A 19651-nucleotide genomic window follows, 5' to 3' on the forward strand; every position below is an offset into this window, starting at 1 on the left:
GCGGGCGCGGCGCGCGGGGGCACCGACCACCTTCGGTCCCCGCAGGGCCGCGCCCGGCCGCCCGCATTCCGGCGCGCGTGCGAGCCCAGGGTCGTTTTCGAAGGGGACGCCCCGAGGCCACGACGGTGAGTAGGGCCGGTGGGCGCTCGCTTTTTCTGCGGGCAGCGCGTCCGCGTCTATGCGGGGCGGGAGCTCGGGACAGGGATTGGGGCTGACCTCCATGAACACCGTCTCGGGGGAGCGCGCTTGGCCGGGACACGCCCCTAGCCCACGGGCCTGCCGCGCGCACGGTGTGCGGAGGGGACGGCACCCGCGACCCTCCTGACACCAGTCTGCAGGAACGTGCCCCACTCAGGGTACGAGGTCCAGATGTTCCGCAGTGATTAGAGACCATAAAGGTGGGGCCCTCGTCCCCGCCATGGAAGTGTCTGAAACAGCCCAGTTACAGGCACAAATGAAAATGGGAGCCCCAAAGCACAAGACAGAGAGCCAGGGATTACAGAGGTTTGTTTTGCGGGGGTGGGAGGGTGGGGGGGAGGGGGGATAGGGATTATTAGGGGAAAAAGATGCTGTTTCCTCGGACCCTCCCAGTCACTCGCGTTCTGTAATGTGCCTAAAGGGTGAAGTACCTCTGCTGTTCCAGACAAAGACAATAAATCAACAAGTCCTTACAGGAAATAACAAAATCTAGGAGGTGAAAACAGTGGGAGAGTTGGCCTTGGAGGTGAGATATGTCAGGGGAAGCCCTAATATGGATTGATATGGGCTGATCAATCATCCCTCCCAACCTCCTACCCTCCCCAAACCCTCCCCAGCAACATCTCTCCTCCAACCCCTCCGAGCCCTCAGAAGCTGGTTTTAAAGTGGTAGAAGAATTAACATAGTGAAGATGAAATGAGAGGTACTTGCCACATACCAGCTGGTATAGGGTGGATGCTGGCAAAGTGGTTATTTTCTCCCTTTCTCTGCATTTGGGGTCCACTTCCTATTGCCCATAGCCTTCTCTGTGTGCTCCTAGCTCTGTACCATGGGGGACCCCGTGTCTTCATAGATATCTGTCTCCTCTCCTTGTAGGCCCTTTGTTATCTCCTCTATCAGATTAATATATCAGTATCTGCTGCTTTTAATAGATTCAGGGGCTGGAGACAATGGCATGCCAACATTTATATAAAGTACAAAGCCCTATACAAGCATATGGTAATACCAGCGTTGTTGGTTGTGCAATTGATGGTCCCTGGGTGGGGGGTGTGACTCAGCCAGTCTGCATCTTGAAGACCTCCTCCCTCAATTTATTCTACTTGTCCAGGGAAACTGTGCTTTCCTAACCACTCCATACCTGTAATGCACACTTCTTACCCATGCCTCTATCCTTTCATGCCCTTGGGAAGAACAACCCTTATTACTGATTATGGGCGGCTCTGCAAGAGGGGTCCCCTCATGTTCTTATGTGGCTGTCGGGTTGAGGGTTCTGAGTGAGCTCCTGTGGGTTGGAAGAACCTTCCAGGAAGGAAATGGTCACTGCCAGCATGAGTCACAGATTAAGAGACGCCACTTCCAACTCATCAGCAAGTCTGGGTTCTGCCTCTAGAATAAGTGTCAGAGTTGTCCATGTCTTTTACTGCTGCCACTATCATGCTGTGCTTGGAAGACAGCTTTAGTCTTTTAACTTGTTCCACAGAGCAGCTTGAGAGAGCTCTAAAATGTAAATCATACCCTGTCATGCTCCTGCTTCAAACCCTTCAGAGGTCTCTCTTCACAGTTAGCCAGACCCACAAGACCCTGTGTTCTGACCTGACCTATCTTTCCAACCCTGATCATCACCCCCTATCCTTTGCTCTCTGCTTTCCAGCCACTGAGGCCACCTTCCTGTTTGTCCTTGTAGCCTCAGGGCCTTTGTTCCTTTCACCTGAAATGCTCTTCTTTTTGCTTTTCAAGGTACTGTTTCCTTCTCAACATCAGATCTTAGCAAATGTTACCTCCTCAGTGAAACTTCATTTATTTTTTCCTAGGACTTATCTGTCAATGGCTTGTTGTTTATCTGTTGTCTGTGGATGCTGCGAGGGCAGCAGCTTCTTACCCACCACTGTGTCTCAGTGTGTGCAGAGCACCTGTTGCAAGGTGGGTGCCTGGTAAGTGCCTGTGGAGGAATGAGTGGGGGCATGGAACTGAGCAAGAGGCCAAGTAAGCAGGAAGGGAACATTCTTGTTCTGGGGGTTTAGGCCTTTGAGCAGATGATGTGTGATCCTGAGTGGATGGTGCAAAGGTGGTGCCTCCAGATGGCAGCAGCCTGGGCTGGTCTAGCCTGTGTAAGCCACTGTCCGCCAGAGAGCCAAGACCATGCTTTTTCTGAGTCCATTTCTCTTTTAAGTCTTCTTGAGATTTCAGTAAATTCTTATTTGAACCAGCTATTCTGGTCTCAGCTCTATTGCAGGGAAGATCAAAGTGTCCTTGTTTGAGCTATGGTATGAAAAAGGGATCCACATTTCTTAAGACCACTGTGGTGATGGCAGCTGAAATTACTATATAGTGCCCAAGGTTAGGGAATAAAAGTTAATGCATGGGAGCTCATAAAACTCATCCATTTCTGAATCTATTAAGGGAGAGAGGAAATTTTGGTTCTCTTGCCATCACATGGTAGGTTTATAATTAGATCTCTATTTCTATCTATCTATCTATCTATCTATCTATCTATTTATCTATCTATCTATCTGAATTAATGTTAATAAAGTATCTTTATGAGAAAGGTCGACACAGAAGGATCACTGTTTGAGACCGGTTCAATGATATGAAAATAGGAGCTGTAATTCAACTGTACATGTAGAAACAGACACTTGCTAAGTTTAGAGATTGGCTTCTGTTCTGTCTCTCCTAGCTAACCCTGTACTTCAGTTTCTACCATAGTGTTAAACAGAAAGAGACTTTAAAACCGGGGAGATCTGGGTTCAAACTCTGATTTCCTCTTACTACTTGTGACTTTGGACAAATTATTAAAACTTCGTAAGCCTTTCTCCCTTCACCCATCAAATAATGATACTGAGAACTATTTTTGCAGGATTATTGTAGGGATTACATGAAGAGATATGTGCATATACAATAGTGCCTAGCAATGTCTGAACTACTAGCAGCTATTTATTAAGTAAAAATTAAGTGTTAACTACTTTGCATATATTATTTAACTTCCACAACAACTTTAACTAATAGGTACTGTTATTGGCCTCATTTTTCAGCTGAAAATAATAAGCTCAGAATAATCCAAGGCCACACATCTAGGAAGTGGTGGAATTAGTTCCAGTGCTCACCAACTATGCTTCGAACCACTATGGAATTGTTAATTCCTTTCTTCCTGGTTTTGAGGATTCTCTAGCCAGTTCTTGCTGGAATATCCATATTATTGGCAAGAGACACTATGAGCCTACTTTGTACAGAGCATACTGCTAGTTGTTGGGAATATAATGAGGAAATTTAAGCAATGGATCTTGATATTGAGTAACTATGATATAGGCTCAGTCATCCAAATTATTTTTGTTAAGATTCTTCCTGAGATAACTAACAGATTATAATAATAGGGAAAATGGAGATTGTCTTCAGGCAAGTAGGACAATGATGAGTTCTACTGACCCACTCCCCAATGAAACTGGTGGAAATTACTTAAAAATAACCAGTTAAAACCTCTGGATATGTTCTTAGGGGCAAATAGCAAATAAATAAAAATTATTCAAGAAAATCAATGAAAGTTTACTAAGAAAGGTGAGAGTTTATGATATTTGAACCAGGAACACATCTTCTTCCCTTCTTCCCAGATCACTGAGTTGGAGATTCCACTCCAGATGGCTAAATCAAAGAACAAAGAGCTCCCTGTATCATTTCCCAGCTGGAGAGCTTACTTCCCTAGAGAAGCAGTGTTTTTCACCCTGTCCCCAACTGCCTGTTATTGAGGCTAAGTCCTGGGCAAGAATAGTTGAACAGTGGGGACTCCTTTCTTCAGCACATGGAGAATAATGAGGCTCTGATATCTGTTCACCCTCCTTGTGAGGCTGTGATTCCATGCCAGGCAAGTCCAGGGGACTATAGACATTCCTTCAGTGGTTGTCACTCAGAGAGAAGTTTGCCATTATCCCTATCCCCAGCTCCAGAACTCTTGCTCAAATATTTTGCCTAGGAGGAGAATTTTGACTGTGGAAAGGCCATAAAACAGATTATCTGCTAATCTCCTCCCAGAAGAACTGCCCTCATTTTTATTAAAGCATGGAGAAATTTAAACTTAAGGATCCTCCCAAGAGTAGTAGGCTTCTGGTGAAAGGCATTTGGGAATATATTCATGGATCTAATGAAGATACAGCCTAGAATTATAAGCCTATTAGTTTGCAAGAAAGAACCAGGAATAAGGCATTTCTTTGCAAGAAAGAACCAGGAATAAGCCCTTTTGGGATAGGAACAAATTCCAAATACAGATTTCTGAAACTATTCCTTCAAAGGAGCCAGAAATTGAGCAACTTATGCCCCAAGACATTGTTGTGAAGAGTAGAGCAATCAGCTACCAATCAGTGGAATTTAAAAGCTGAGTTTAACAATAAAAGGGTCAACCCATCAGGAAGATCTAACAATTAAAACATATGTATGCTTAATAACAGAGCACCAAAATACATAAGGCAAGATCCAATAGAAATGAAGGGAGAAATAGATAATTCAACAATGATAGTTGGAGGTTTCAATCTCCAACTTTCAATAAGGGATAAAACTAACTATACAGATGATTACACAAATAGAAGACTTGAACAACAGCACAAATCAATTAGAACTGCTAGATATCTACAGAGCATACCACACAAGAAGATACATTTTTCTCGAGTGGGATACTTTCTAGGATAGATCATGTATTAGTCCATAAAACAAACTTCAGTAAATTTAAAAGGATAGAAATAATACAAAGCATATTCTTTGACCACATGGAATAAAATTAGAAATCAGTAATGGGAACTTTATGAAACTCACAAATATGTGGAAATTAAACACCACACTCCCAAGTAACCAATGGATCAAAGAATAGACCAAAAGAAAAATCAGAAAAGACTTTGAGATAAATGAAAATGAAGACAAAATATATCTAAACTTTTGATACACAGCTAAAGCAACACTTATAGGGACATTTATAGCTGCAAATGCCTGCATTAAAATAAGAAAGATCTAAAGTCAACAACCAAATTTGCACCTTATGACACTAGAAAAAGAAGTACAAAACTGAAAGAAGTGCAAAATCTGAACCAAGCAGAAGGAAGGAAATAATAAAGGTAGAGTAGAAATCATTACAGAAAAAAACAGAGAACAGAAATATAGAGAAATAGAAACAGAAGAGACACAGAATAGAGAAAATAAAAGAAACCAAATGCTGGTTCTTAGAAAAGATCAACAAAACTGACAGACCTTCAGTTGAAGAAAGAAGATTCAAGAAGAAGAGGATCAAGAAGAAAGAAGAGAACTCAAATTACTAGAGGGGACATTACTTCTGACCCTGCAGAAATAAAAAGAATGATAAAGGAGTACTATGAATGATTGTACACTAGGCATTTAGATGATTTAGATGAAGTAGACAAATTCCTAGGAAGACACAACTGTCAAAACTCACTCAAGAAGTAGACAATTTGAACAGACTTACAAGTGGAGATTGAATCAGTAATCATAAGACTACCTACAGAGAAGAGTTCAGACCCTAGTGGCTTTATCCCTGAATTCTACCAAACATTGAAAAAATAATACCAATTCTTTACAAACTACTGCAAAAATCAGAACAGGAGGGAACATTTCCTAACTCATTTTATGGGGCCAATAGCACCCTGATACCAAAACTGACAAAGTTATTATAAGAAAACAGACCAATATCTCTTATGGATACAGATGCAAAAATCCTGAATAAAATACTAGTAAAGCAAATTCAGCAAAACATACAGATATTTATATATCTTAACCAAGTGGGATTTATCCCAGAAGTGCAAGGGTGGATTAGCATCTGAAAATCAACTAATGTAATATACCATATCAGAATAAACAACAAAAGTTGTATGATTATCTCAATAGACACAGGAAAAGCACTGACAAAATTCAATACACTCTCCTGGTAAAAACAAAACAAAACTAAAGGAAGAAACCCAAAGAACTCCACAACTAGGAATAGAAGGTAACTTTACCTCATAAAGGGCATCTGTGAAAAATGTACAGCTAACAACATACTTAATGATGAAGATGGAATACTTTATCCCTAACATCAAGAACAAGGTATGGATGTCTACTCTTGCCATTTCTATTCAACTGTACTGTATGGAGGTTATAATCAGGATGGTTAGGCAAGGAAAAGAAATAGAAGACATTTAGATAGGAAAACTACCTCTATTTACAGATGACACAATCTTATATATAGAAAATCCTAAGGAATCCATTGAAAAGATGACTAGAACTAAGAAATGAGTTCAACAAGGTTGTAGGATACAAGATCAATATACAAAAATCAATTGTATTTTTATATAGTTTTATATATTTCAATGAAATTAAGAAATTTTCATTTACAAAGTATCAAAAAGGATGAAATACTTGAGTGAATTTTTCAAAAGAGGTACAGACTTGCATTCTGAAGATGGTGAAACATGGTTGAAAGAGATAAGATCTAAATAGATGTGGGTAAAATCCCATGTTTGCAGATCAGGAAATTCAGCATTGTTAAGATGCTCTCCAAATTCACTTATAGATTCAACACAATCCTCATGAGAACCCTAGCTGATTTCTTTGTAGAAACTGGTATCTGATTCTAAAATGCATATGGAATTATAAAAGACTCAGAATAGCCAAGGCATTCCTTAAAAGGAAGGGTAAAGGAGAAAGACTCCACTTCCCAGTTTCAAAATTTACTACAAAGCAATAGCAAACAAGACAGTGTGGTACTGGTACAAGGACAGATGCAGACCAGTGGAATACAACTGACAGTCCAGGAATAAATCCTATCTGTGATGAACTTACAAGGGTACCAAGACAATTTGAAGGGGAAAGAATAGTCCTTTCAACAAATTAGCTGGGACAACTGGATATCCACATAAAAATGAACTCAAAATAAATTTAAAAAATGTAAGAGCTAAAACTCTCGGTAAAAAACATAGAGGCAAATCTTCATGACCTTGGATTTGGTAAAGGATTCTTAGATATGATATCAAAAGCATGGGCAACAAAAGAAAAAGATAGATAAGCTGGACTTTATCAAAGTTAAAAAAAAACTTTGTGCTTCAAAGGATACCATCAAGAAAATGAAAGGACAAATCACAGAATAGCAGAAAATATTTGTAAATCATTTTTCTGATAATGCATGTGTCTCTAGGGTATAAAGAACACTAAAAACTCAATTAAAAGAGACAGATATCCCAATTAAGACACAAACTGATGTTTACCAGAGGGGAGGTGGGTGGGAGATAGGTGAAATAGGTGATGGGGATTAAGGAGTGCACTTGTGATGAGCACCAGCTATTAAAGTGTTGAATTACTATATTATACACCTGAAACTAATATTATACTGTATGCTAACTTACTGGAATATAAATAAAACTTTAAAAACGAGTAAAAGAATAGACATTTCTTAGAAGAACAGAAGATAGATAAATAGCTGATAAGTATATAAAAAGAGAACTGTAAGTCAGAACCACAATGAGGTACCACGTTATACCCGCTAGTTTGAATAAAGTCAAAAAGTCAGATAACAAGTGTGGGGAGGATGTGGATGTTGGAGAAATTACACTGGTGGTGGGAATGTAAAATGGCACAGCTTCTTCAGAACACAGTTTAGCAGTTCTTCAAAGATTCAATATAAAGTTAACAAAAGATCCACTAGTTCCATGTATGTGAGTGAAGACATATGGCTTCACTAAAACTTGTACATGAATTTTTATAGCAGCATTATTCATAATAGCTGAAAGTTGGAAACAATCCTAATGTCCACCAGCAGATGAATTGATAAGCAAATTGTGTTACATCTATACAATGGACTATTATTCAGTCATCAAAAGGAATGATACATGTGACAACATGGATGAACCTTGAAAACATTATTCTAAGTGAAAAAAACCAGTCACAAAAGACTAGGTCCTATAGGATTCCATTCATATGCAAATCCAGAATAGGAAAATTTGTGGTGATGATTGCACATATATGTGAATAGACTAAAAAGTGTGAATTGTATACTTTAAATGGGTAAACTGTATGGTATGTGAACTGTATCTTGATAAAGTTATTTAAAAAATAGAGAAATTCACCCACAAGGTATAACTGGCTTGAAGAAAGAAGTGACCCACACCTTTGAAATAACCATGGAAACAGAAGGCAAGTGCGGAAGTGCCTGGTAGAACCTCACCAACCTTCCAAAGTCACAGACAAGGGCTCTGGATGTGCAAAGGGTTTTATGTGACACTGTGTGCGTCTGCTGTGCTGGCGACTTGAAGAATTGTATCTGGCTCTGCTGGTTCCATTGACAGAGGAGTGGATGTGGTACAATTTATCCTGGGCACCAGCTTCTGGGGCAAAGGGTGGCATGCTCCCACATCAGGCTAATTCTTGGCTACTCCAGACATGTAAAAGGATTGCTGGAAGAAGCAAAGCTTCCTGCTGGCACTGTTTACAGCTCCCTCAAGGTGACTGAACTTGTGATACACAAGTTATATAGGAAAGCTTATCTTTTCACTTCCTGCTTCAACTGTGTTTGAAGGATTTTAACAGGACTCTACAGCAGTCTCTGAAAGGATGTTGTTTCCAGTACTACTTGATAACAAGCCCTTGTTGGGGAAGGATTGATGTCTGTAAGGATAAGCAAATAGAGAAATTTAACCTACAGGAAAACTATCAAAGGCAATGCAGATGAATTTGGAAATAAATTTATAAAACATGAATAGGAGAAAGTTTTACAAAATTCTCAATTTTCTGTTTTTAACAAGCTTCTAGAGGGCATTGGAAAGATTGATTGGAGATTAAAAGTGTGATCATCAAATCACAAATCCAGCAGGCAATGAACAGGTAGATAAAACCAGAAAAGCAAAGTAGAAGATAAAACAGAAATTCTCCCAGACCAAAGAGGAAGTTTTTAAAAAAAATAATGCAAAGGATGAGAGAAGTTCTGGGGATAGAGACTGAAAATATAATCCCAGAAGTTTGGAAAAGAACAGTTGGAGTAGAAGTGATAAAGATAAGACTGTCATAAGCTAAATACAGAGACACATGCTCATATTAACTTGACCATCAATATTAAGCTGATGAAATGGGAAAACAGGAATTATTATTCCCTTTTTGAATAATAAAGGAATCTGAAATACAGAGAAATGAGGGATGTGTATGATTTCTCACCCCCACATCAAGTGCAGCTAGAACCAGAGCCCTGATATCTGACATCCAGAGCACTATCTTTGGTGTGCCAGCATGCCAGGACATATTCTGCAATACATTCACCTGTCATTTTTTAAAAAGTTTATCTATTCTGAGAGAGAGCATGAATCGGGAGGGGCAGAGCGGGGAAAAGAGAGAGAAGGGAATCCCAAGCAGGCTTCACAGGGTCAGCACAGAGCTTGATGTCGGGCTTGAACCCATGATACTATGAGATCATGACCTGAGCTGAAATCAAGAGTCAGACGCTTAACTGACTGAGCCACCCAGGCACCCCCACCTGTCAGTTAATTCAAACGAACCTCTGAAATTATAGGAACATATGATTATTGAACTTTGGATTTGTAATAAAGTTCTAACTTCAAGGGGGAAAGTCGGCCTTGAGGATTATCACTGGAAAAACACTACTGTCACCAACTACTGCTCCTTCTATGAGCTTCTAAATAATCCCATAACTTAACGAAGACCTATCTTAGAAATATCTTTTTCCTTTGAAAAGATTATTGCAGCAGTTGTCAAACACCTTTTCATGACTTTGCTTACTGTGAATTTAAGATCACAACCCTGTCTGAGAAAGAATAAGTCTGCTGCATGATGCACCATAAGCACATATGTTTAGTAATGGAAAAAGATCATGTCCACCATCTAATCAGAGCAGCTAGTTCCCCAGGACCAGCACCTAGTATGTATGCACTGAGTTGGATTCAGGGTTCAGGACTCAGTTCTGTATCAGAAGGATGTGCATCCTTCCTCAGGATGGCTAACCCCCGTCTATTCCCCAGAGCCTGGCCACTATGCTCCTATCATCTTTTGCCTTGAATGTCAGTCCTGTTCCCACTCCCCAAGTCTGGACAAAGTGTATGTTTGACAGGTGTAGCTATTTTGCTTTTTCAACCCTGTCTAGGGGTTTACCATTCTTTATCTTTTTAAAAAATATTTATTTATTTTTGGGTGAGCACAGGCGGGGGAGGGGCAGAGTAAGGGGGGCAAAGTGAGGGGGACAGAGGATCCAAAGCAGGCTCTGCATTAACAGGCTGACAGCAGCAAGCCCAATGTGGGGCTCAAACTAATGAACCTTGAAATGATGACTTGAGCTGAAGTCAGATGCTCAACCGACTGAGCCACCCAGGAGCTCCCCATCCTTTATCTTTCTTAAACACCAGATTGGCCTCTACTTCCAGCCAGCTTTTAGCTAATAAGGTTGCTAATATCATCTGCACCTGCTCAAGATCTGACACTTAACACCAGGAGCCCTTGAGAATTCCCAGCATATCCAAGCCCCTCCTGTGTTAGGTCTGGGAAAGGTGGTGGCTTCTGCATGAGGATGCCCTATCTTGGCTCTTGCTGGGGCCCAGTTTCCTTCTGTCACAAAGGCCAGCCCTCTTATGGGCAAATATATGATGTGATGCTGTTTGCCATTGATTTGGAAGACTCAGAGAGGCAGCCATAAAACTCATGGAAGAGGCTTGTCTGTCAAAGGGAAACACACTCAAGTTCCATTCTAGATTAAAGACAATTCTCCATGTGATTATTTCTTCTGCAAGTAATGTATCCTATAGTTATATCCTATTGCTGGACCCAAGAGATGATCATTAAGTCTACTCAAAATAAACAAATGGAGGCAGGTTTGGGGTTTCAATAATGGAATCTTCCCCAACCCAATACTTCCCTTTCTCTGGGTGCTAGGGACCTCTTCCAAACTGAAGGGGTAAGAGACACTGGTTTATCTGCCTCACCTTCAAGCTACTTCTGCCAGACAGGTAAACAGCAGCCAACAACACTCTCTCACTTCCTGTCCTTTTTTTTAGGACATCAGAGTATAAAACAAAAGAGAGAGGCACACAACTTACCAGTGTCTGGTAGGTACTCTGGCCAGCCCATGCAGTTCAGTCCTGTTGGGGCACTCTGGGAGAATGGATGGCTTCTTCTAGCACGACTCAAAGATTCTGGAGATGTCATGGTCATCTTCCTCCAACACTGGGAAAGGAGGAAAGAGTCAGAGAGTAAATGAAGAAAAGAGATGCTATGCTGTCATTGCCATTTTTCATTGTTCAAGATCTTTGCTGTGAGCAGGGTACACAGCCAAAATGCATACTGCTTTAGGAGGTGCCATTTACATCAAAATCCATGAAGGGAAAAAATCCACAAAACTTCTTCTGGAGTCTTTAATGGGTATGGCCATATGTGGTAATTGTGGAAGAATAGGTTGCCATTCAACAATGTGAAATAAGGACTGTTGAGAAGGTCTCCAAACCCCCCAAAGTCCAGCTGCTCAGTCACACAGCCTGACATTTCTCCAAAAGCATGGCTGTTAGTTTTAACTAAGGCATATTCTTCTAGGGGTGTTTAATTAAAATACAATCCATGAAATCCTGGGCATTTCATAATTATGAGACAGACCTTACCCTTTGAATTGTAAGGACCAGTGTTATATGGGGTCTTGGGAAGACAAGAATTTCCCTTTCTTTATCATCCCATCATCCAGATATAAAATTGGCCCCTTCCAGTTTTGTCTACTTTGTAAGATTATTGTAGTAGCTAAAGATTTTGGTATGTAGGGGCATCTGGGTGGCTTGGTCAGTTGAGCATCTGAATTTGGCTTGGGTCATGATCTTGTGGTCCATGAGTTTGAGGCCCATGTTGGGCTCTGTGCTGACATCTTGGAGTCTGGATCGTGTTTCGATTTCTGTGTGTGTGTGTCTCTTTCTCTCTCCCTGTCCCCTGCTTGTGCTCTTTCTCTGTCTTAAAACTAAGTAAATGTTAAAAAAATTAAGAAAAAAATTGGTATGTATTCAAATAAATGTTCTTTTTCTTTTGTATCCCTGAAATGAAGAACCAAGTAGTGCTTAGAAAATTCTTTTGTTGTTTTTACGATATCTTCTGGCTTGACCTCAACAGCAACTTGAAACTGGGTGTGCCTAAAAACAACCCCAAAAGAAGCCCTCTGTGGTCTGAAGAGAAGGAAAAGAGGCCCCTAAGAGTATGAACGATTGAGGGAAATTTTCTCTGTTGTTTCTTCCCACGCTGAATTCCCAGGAAATTCTATTATAGTGTGGCAGTGATGGCCAGGTAGGCACCTAAAACTCTGAGGAAGAGGAATCCTCCATGACCAAAGGAACTGTGGTCCTAAGAGCATGAAGTTGGGAGGAGAATCTGTTTCATTTTTCTACATCTGTTTTCCTACCACTTGGTTCCAGATTTTCACATTTGTAGGAAGTGTATGGCAAAGTAGGAAAACAAAAGTCCAACTTTCTGGCAAAAAGATTAGGAATGGAGGGGCTCCTGGAATCAGAACATGTCTGGAAGAATGCAGAGAGAAAGGAACTCAAGAAAATGTTCCCAAAAATTGTCTATAAACTCCAGGACTTATTCTATACTGTGCATGGGTGGATCTGACCCTAAACAGGATACTAAAGTCTTTGAGAACTGAACTATGGAATATAACATATTATAGGTGTCAAACTAGTCACTGAGTGACCTACATTATCCTAATAGCACTGAAAATACCTTGAAAACTGAAATGACATAAGAAACATAGCCCCTGAAGGCCAGTAAGAACTTGTAGTCTAAATTGGATCAATTGCTTAAAAAATGTAATAGCCATTATTCTCCATAGCAACTAAACAAGGCCCAGAATCTCATAACATAGTATTAAAAAATGTCTAAGATATTATTCAAAATTACTTAACACACAAACATAATGAAAATAATGTAATGAAAATCTCAGTAATGTTTAAGGTAAAGGACAACCAACAGATCTTAACACCAACATAACATGATAGCTGAAATTATCAGACTTTAAAGCAGCTCTTATAACTAGGCTCTAAGAAGTAAGCATGAACACTTTTGAACTGAGTGGAAAATAACAGCAGGGAGATATAGTTGACACTTGAATAACATGGGTTTGAACTGCATGGGTCCACTTATATGTGGATTTTTTTTGATAACTATAGTCTGTACAGTGCTATAAATGTATTTTTCTCTTCCTTATGATTTTCTTAACATTTTCTTTTTTCTAGTTTATTGTAAGAATAAAGTTTGTAATATGACATAAACAAGAAGTGATAATTGACTACTTATATTATCAGTAAGGCTTCTCATCAACAGTAGGCTCTTAGTAAATTTGGGGGGAATCAAAAGCTATATGTGGGTTTTGACAGTGTGTAAAGTTGGTACCCCTAACCCTTTTGTTGCTCACAGGTTGAATATAGATGAAAAAAGGAATGAAATTGAAATATTATAACTGAAAAATACAGTAACTGTAATAAAAAATTTACTGGTAAATTTCAATTACAAAATAAGATGATTGAGGAAAGAATCATAAACTAAATAATTCAAAAGAAATTATCCAGTCTGAAGAACATAGAAAAAACAATACAGTAAAAGCTTGGTTTGCTAGCATAATTCATTCTGGAAACATGCTTGTAAACCAAAGCACTCGTATATCAAAGTGAATTTCAAGAACCATTGGCTCAGTTGTGATCATGTGATGTTTGGCATCTCATACTACTTGTATTAGAAGACATCACTCATTTATCAAGCTAAAATTTATTAGAAATGTTTGCTCATCTTGTGGAACACTCACAGAAACAAGTTACTTGCAATCCAATGTTTTATTGTACTGGAAAAAATAAACAGCCTCAGGGGGCCATAGAACAACAATAAACATCTAACATTCTGCCATCAAAGATGCAAGAACAGAAGAGAAAGCGTGGTGCAGAACAATATTATGAAATTTCTTGAAGGAAGAGTTAAGATGGCAGAGTAGTAAGGGGACCCTGGGCTTGTCTGTCCCTCAAACACAGAAAGATCAATGTCAAACCATTTTGAACACCTAGGAAATCAATCTGAGGATTAACAGAACAATCTGCATAATTTGAGGGAAAGAACAGAGCAGATACATGGTGCAGAGCAGGGAACTGGGCAAGTGAAGAGCTGCAGTGCCTCAGAGTGGAGAGGGGGGAGCTGTTTTCACAGAGAGAAAAAAGAGGGGGAGAGAGAGCAGTGCATTTGGCAGTGCTCTGGTGAGGATGCAGGGCAGAGCGCCAGGAGCAGGCAGCAAGGTTTGAGTGTCCCCTGGATCACATGGGGAGAAGATGTTCCCCTGCTTGGAGTGCATTTGGTAGAGGTGGTCTGGCCTCTCCACAGGCAAAAGACCCAGTAGGCACTATCAAGCCACCACGTTCATATAGGAACAAAGGATGCTGGCTAAGGGAAGCAAATCCTGGTGCCGGCTGTGTGTCGTGATTTACCATAAACTCTGAACTGTTGCCACTCTGCACTGGCATGACTATTTCCTGGGACGAGCTGGCCCCAGGTATAGCACAGTGAGACTGCCTCCCAGAAAATCACTGCTGGTCTGAACATGGGAGTCTCTAATATGTGGTTTTGAAACACAGCTACATCTGAGATAAAACTCTTGAGAGAGGTGCCACCTGGTAGGCAGACAGCTCAGACACAGGAGGAAGGCAGAGAGCTGACAGAAGCAGGGGACACGGGTGTGTGTGTGTATGTGTGACTGACTGTGTATCTGTGAAGGTGCAAACTTCCCAGGGCTGCTACACCAAACCTTGCCCCCCTGTTCCCTCCAGGTACATCTCCACTAGGGCAAGTGGCCCTGGGAATCAGATCAGCAGACCCCTCGTCCAGAAGACCAGTACAAATCCCTTCTGGGAGCTTAGCCTACTGATCATAGAGTGCTGCAAAGATTCAGCTCTAGGGGAAAATGGATCTAGCTTCATTAGGGTTTTTTTGTTTGTTTGTTTGCTTTTTTTGTTGCTCTGTTTTTGTTTTTGTTTTCTTTTGTTTCTTGGACACAAAAAGAGCAAAATTATTTTATTTTATTTTATTATTTTTAAATTTTATTTTTTCTCTCTTCTTTTTTCACCACTCCTCTCTTTTCTACAGAGCTTCTCTTAACAAGCAGACCAAAACAAGCAGCCCCAAACTTCCTTTATTTGATTTAAAAAAATTAAATTTTTATTTCATTTTATTATTACTATTATTGTTGTTGTTGTTTTCTTCCTCCAAAATGACAAGAAGGAGGAATTCATCTCAAAAGAAAAAAACAGGAAGAAATGACAGCCAGGGATTTAATCATTGCACATATAAGTAAGATGTCTCAACTAGAGTTTAAAACAATGATTATAAGGATACTAGCTGGGCTTGAAGAAAGCAAAGAAGATACAAGATAATCCCTTTTTGCAGAGATAAAAGAACTAAAATCTAATCTGACTGAAGTTAAAAGTGCTATAACCAAGATGCACACCCAAATGGAGGCCATAAAAATGAGGATTAATGAGGCAGAGGGGCAAAATAGCGATATAAATAATTTATAGGTAAAATTATGGAAAATAATGAAGCTGGAAAGAAGAGGGAAACAAAAATCAGATATCCCAAAGGCAGACTTAGGGAACTCAGCAATTTATTAAAATGTAATAACCTTTATAACATAGGAATCCCATAAGATGAAGAGAGAGAAAAGGGGGCAGAAGGTTTATGTGAGCCAATTATAACTCAAAACTTCCCTATTCAGGGAAAGGACACAGATATAAAATCCAAGAAGCACAGAGAACTTCCATTAGATTCAACAAAAGCCAGCCATCACCAAGACATGTCATAGTCAAATTCACAAAATACACAAACAAGGAAAGAATATTGAAAGCAGCAAGGGGAAAAAGAGTCCTTAACCTACAAAAAAAGACAGATAAGGTTCATAGTAGAACTGTCCACAGAAACTTGGCAGGCCAAGTTGGCAGGAGTGATGAGATATATTCAACATGCTAAATAGGAAAAATATTCCTCCAAGAATCTCTATCCAGCAAAGCTGTCATTCAAAATAGAAGGAGAGATAAAGAGTTTACCAGACAAACAAAAACTACAGGAGTTAATTACCAGCCCTACAAGAAATTTTAAGGAGGACCCTTTGAGTGGAGAAAACAAAAGATCAAAAGCAACAGAGACTAGAAAGGACCAGAGAGCATCACCAGAAACACCAACTCTACAGGCAACATGATGTCACTAAATTCATATCTTTCAATAATCACTCTGAATGTATATGGACTAAATGCTTCAATAAAAAGACAAAGGGTATCAGAATGAATAAAAAAACAAGATTCATCTATATGCTGCCTATGGCTCATTTTAGACCTAAAGACACCTGCAATTGAAAGTGAGGGGATGGAGAAGCCTCTAACATGCTAATGGATGTTAAAAGAAAACTGGAGTAGCCATACTTATATTAGACAAATTAGATTTTAAAACAAGGTGGTAACAAGAGATGAAGAAGGGTATTATATCATAAAATGGGATCTATCCACCAAGAAAATCTAACAAATGTAAGTATTTATGTCCCAAACTTGATACACCCAAATATATAAATCAATTAATCACAAACATAAAGACACTCATTGATAATAAAATAATAGTAGGGGACTTTAATACCCCACTTACAGTTATGGACAGATCATCTAAGCAGAAAACCAATAAGGAAACAGTGGCGTTGGATGACACACTAGACCATATGCTCTTTACAGATATATTCAGATTTCATCCTAAAAGAGCATAATACACCTTCTTCTTCTTTTTCTTCTTCTTTTTCTTCTTCTTCTTCTTCTTCTTCTTCTTCTTCTTCTTCTTCTTCTTCTTCTTCTTCTTCTTCTACACATTCTTCTTGAGTACACATGGAACATTCTCTAGGACAGGTCACATACTGGGTCACAAATCAGCCCTCAACAAGGACAAAGAGATTGAGATCATACCATACATATTTTCAGATCACAATGCTATGAAACTTGCAGTCAACTCCAAGAAAAAGTTTGGAAAGCCCTCAAGTACATGGAGGTAAAAGGACATCTTATTAAAGAATGAATAGGTTGACAAGGAAATAAATGAAGAAATTTAAAAATACATGAAGCAGGGATGTCTGGGTGGCTCAGTTGGTAAGTGTCTGACTTTGGATTTGGGCTCACATCATGGTCTCACAGTTCATCAGAGAGACCTGCATAGTGCTCTGTGCTGACAGTAGCACCTGCTTAGGATTCTCTCTCTCCTTTGGTTTCTGCCCTTCATCTGCTCATGCTCTCTCTCTCTGTCTCTCTGTCTCTGTTTCTCTCAAAATAAATAAATAGATATTTTAAAAATATATAGAAGCAAATGAAAATGAAACCATGACAGTCCAAAACCTTTGGGATGTAGCAAAGGGAGTCCTAAGAGGGAAGTATATTGCAATTTAGGCCTATCCCAAGAAGCAAGACAGGTCCTAAATACACAACCTAACCTTACACCTAAAGGAGATAAAAAAGGAATAGCAAATAAAATGTAAAGCCAGCAGAAGAAGGGCAATAATAAAGACTAGAGCAGACGTAAATGATACAGAAACACAACCCCCCCCACCACCTTCCCCAAAGAATAGATCAATGAAACTAAGAGCTGGTTCTTTGGGAGAATTAACAAAAATGATAACCCCCTAGCCAGAATGATCAAAAAGAAAAGAGGAAGGACCCACATAGATAGAATTACAAATGAAAGAAGATATACCACAATCAACACCACAGAAATATAATTTTAGGAGAATACTATGAAAAATTATATGCCAACAAACTGCAGGCAATTTTGGAGAAATGGCTGAATTCCTAGAAACTCACAAACTACCAAAACTGAAACAGGAAAAATAGAAATTTTGAACAGACCCATAACCATGAAATAAATGAATCAGTAATTTAAAAATCTCTCACAAACAGAGTCCTGGACCAGATGGCTTCCCAGGGGAATTCTACCAGACATATGAAAAAGAGTTAATACCTATTCTTCTCAAACTGTTTCAAAAAATATAAATGGAAGGAAAACTTCCAAACTCTATGAGGCCAGCATTACCTTGATTCCAAAACCAGACAAAGATCCCACTAAAAAGGAGAATTACAGGCCAATATCCCTGATGAACATGGATGCAACAAGATACTAACAAATCAAATTCAACAGTACATTTGAATAATTATTCACTATGATCAAGAGGGATTTATTCCTGGCTTGCAGGGCTGGTTCAATATTTGCAAATCAATCAACATGATACACTACATTATAAAAGAAATGATAAGAATCATATGATCTCAATAGATGCAGAAAAAGCATTCGATAAAATACTTTTGATAAAAACCCTCAACAAAGTAGGAATATGTGGGACATACCTCAACATCATTAAGGCTGTATACAAGAGACCCACAGCTAATACCATCCTCAATGGGGAAAAACTGAGAGTCTTTCCTCTATAGTCAGGAACAAGACAAGGATGTCCACTCTCACCATTACTATTTAACATAGTACTGGAAGTCGTAGCCCCAGCAATAAAACAACAAAAAGAAATCAAAGGCATCCAAATTGGCAAGGAAGAAGTCAAACTTTTACTACTTGCAGACAACATGATACTCAGTATAGAAAACCCAAAAGACTCCACCAAAATTGTTCTAGAACTAATACATGAGTTCAGCAAAGCTGCAGGATAAAAAAATCAATGTGCATACATTTGTGGGCCCAGTTCTGGGTTTTCTATTCTATTCCATTTGTCTGTGTGTCTGTTTTTGTGCCAATACCATATTGTCTTGATGATGACAGCTTTGTAGTAGAGGCTAAAGTTTGGGATTGTGATGCCTCCCGTTTTGGTTTTCTTCTTCAATATAACTTTGGCTATTCGGGGTCTTTTGTGGTTCCATACGAATTTGAGGATAGTTTGTTCTAGCTTTGAGAAGAATGTTGGTGCAATTTTGATAGGGATTGCATTGAATATGTTTTGACAAAGCAGGAAAGAATATGCGATTGGAAAAAGACTGCCTCTTTAGCAGGTGGTGCTGGGAGAACTGGACAGCAACATGCAGAAGAATGAAACTAGACCACTTTCTTACACCATACACAAAAATTAACTCAAAATGGCTGAAGGACCTGAATGTGAGACAGGAAACCATCAAAACCCTCGAGGAGAAAGTAGGAAAAAACCTCCTAGACCCACACTGCAGCAATCTCCTGCTTGACACATCCCCAAAGGCAAGGGAAATGAAAGCAAAACTGAACTCTTGGGACTTCATCAAGATAAAAAGCTTCTGCACTGCAAAGGAAACAATCAAGAAAACTAATAGGCAACCGACAGAATGGGAAAAGATAGTTGCAAATGACATATCAGATAAAGGGCTAGTATATAAAATCTACAAGGAACTCACCAAACTTCACACCCACAAAACAAATAACCCAGTGAAGAAAT

General features: G+C 39.5%; 1 protein-coding gene and 1 long non-coding RNA gene across 3 annotated transcripts in view; one reads left to right on the top strand and one right to left on the bottom strand.

Annotated features, from left to right (window-relative positions):
• ARHGEF4 (Rho guanine nucleotide exchange factor 4) overlaps positions 1 to 19651 on the bottom strand; it is a 192963-nt gene that overhangs the window by 87091 nt on the left and 86221 nt on the right. Inside the window, exons 1-2 of one of the 2 annotated variants that reach the window (XM_029934812.1) lie at positions 16855 to 16972; positions 11253 to 11379 (exon numbers count right to left, since the gene is read on the bottom strand). In XM_029934812.1, coding sequence (XP_029790672.1) covers positions 11253 to 11367 — 115 coding nt within the window. In that variant the 5' untranslated portion in view covers positions 11368 to 11379; positions 16855 to 16972. Of the gene's footprint in view, positions 1 to 11252; positions 11380 to 16854; positions 16973 to 19651 lie in introns of those variants that run through there. The other variant, XM_029934811.1, reaches the window with a different exon arrangement.
• The window catches only part of LOC115287953, a 55036-nt gene continuing 35407 nt past the window's right edge, over positions 23 to 19651 (top strand). Inside the window, exon 1 of the long non-coding RNA XR_003906741.1 lies at positions 23 to 125. This is a non-coding gene — a long non-coding RNA (uncharacterized LOC115287953). The remainder of the gene's footprint in view (positions 126 to 19651) is intronic.

The sequence above is a fragment of the Suricata suricatta genome, chromosome 3, assembly GCF_006229205.1.
Source record: "Suricata suricatta isolate VVHF042 chromosome 3, meerkat_22Aug2017_6uvM2_HiC, whole genome shotgun sequence".
NCBI lineage: Eukaryota > Metazoa > Chordata > Mammalia > Carnivora > Herpestidae > Suricata > Suricata suricatta.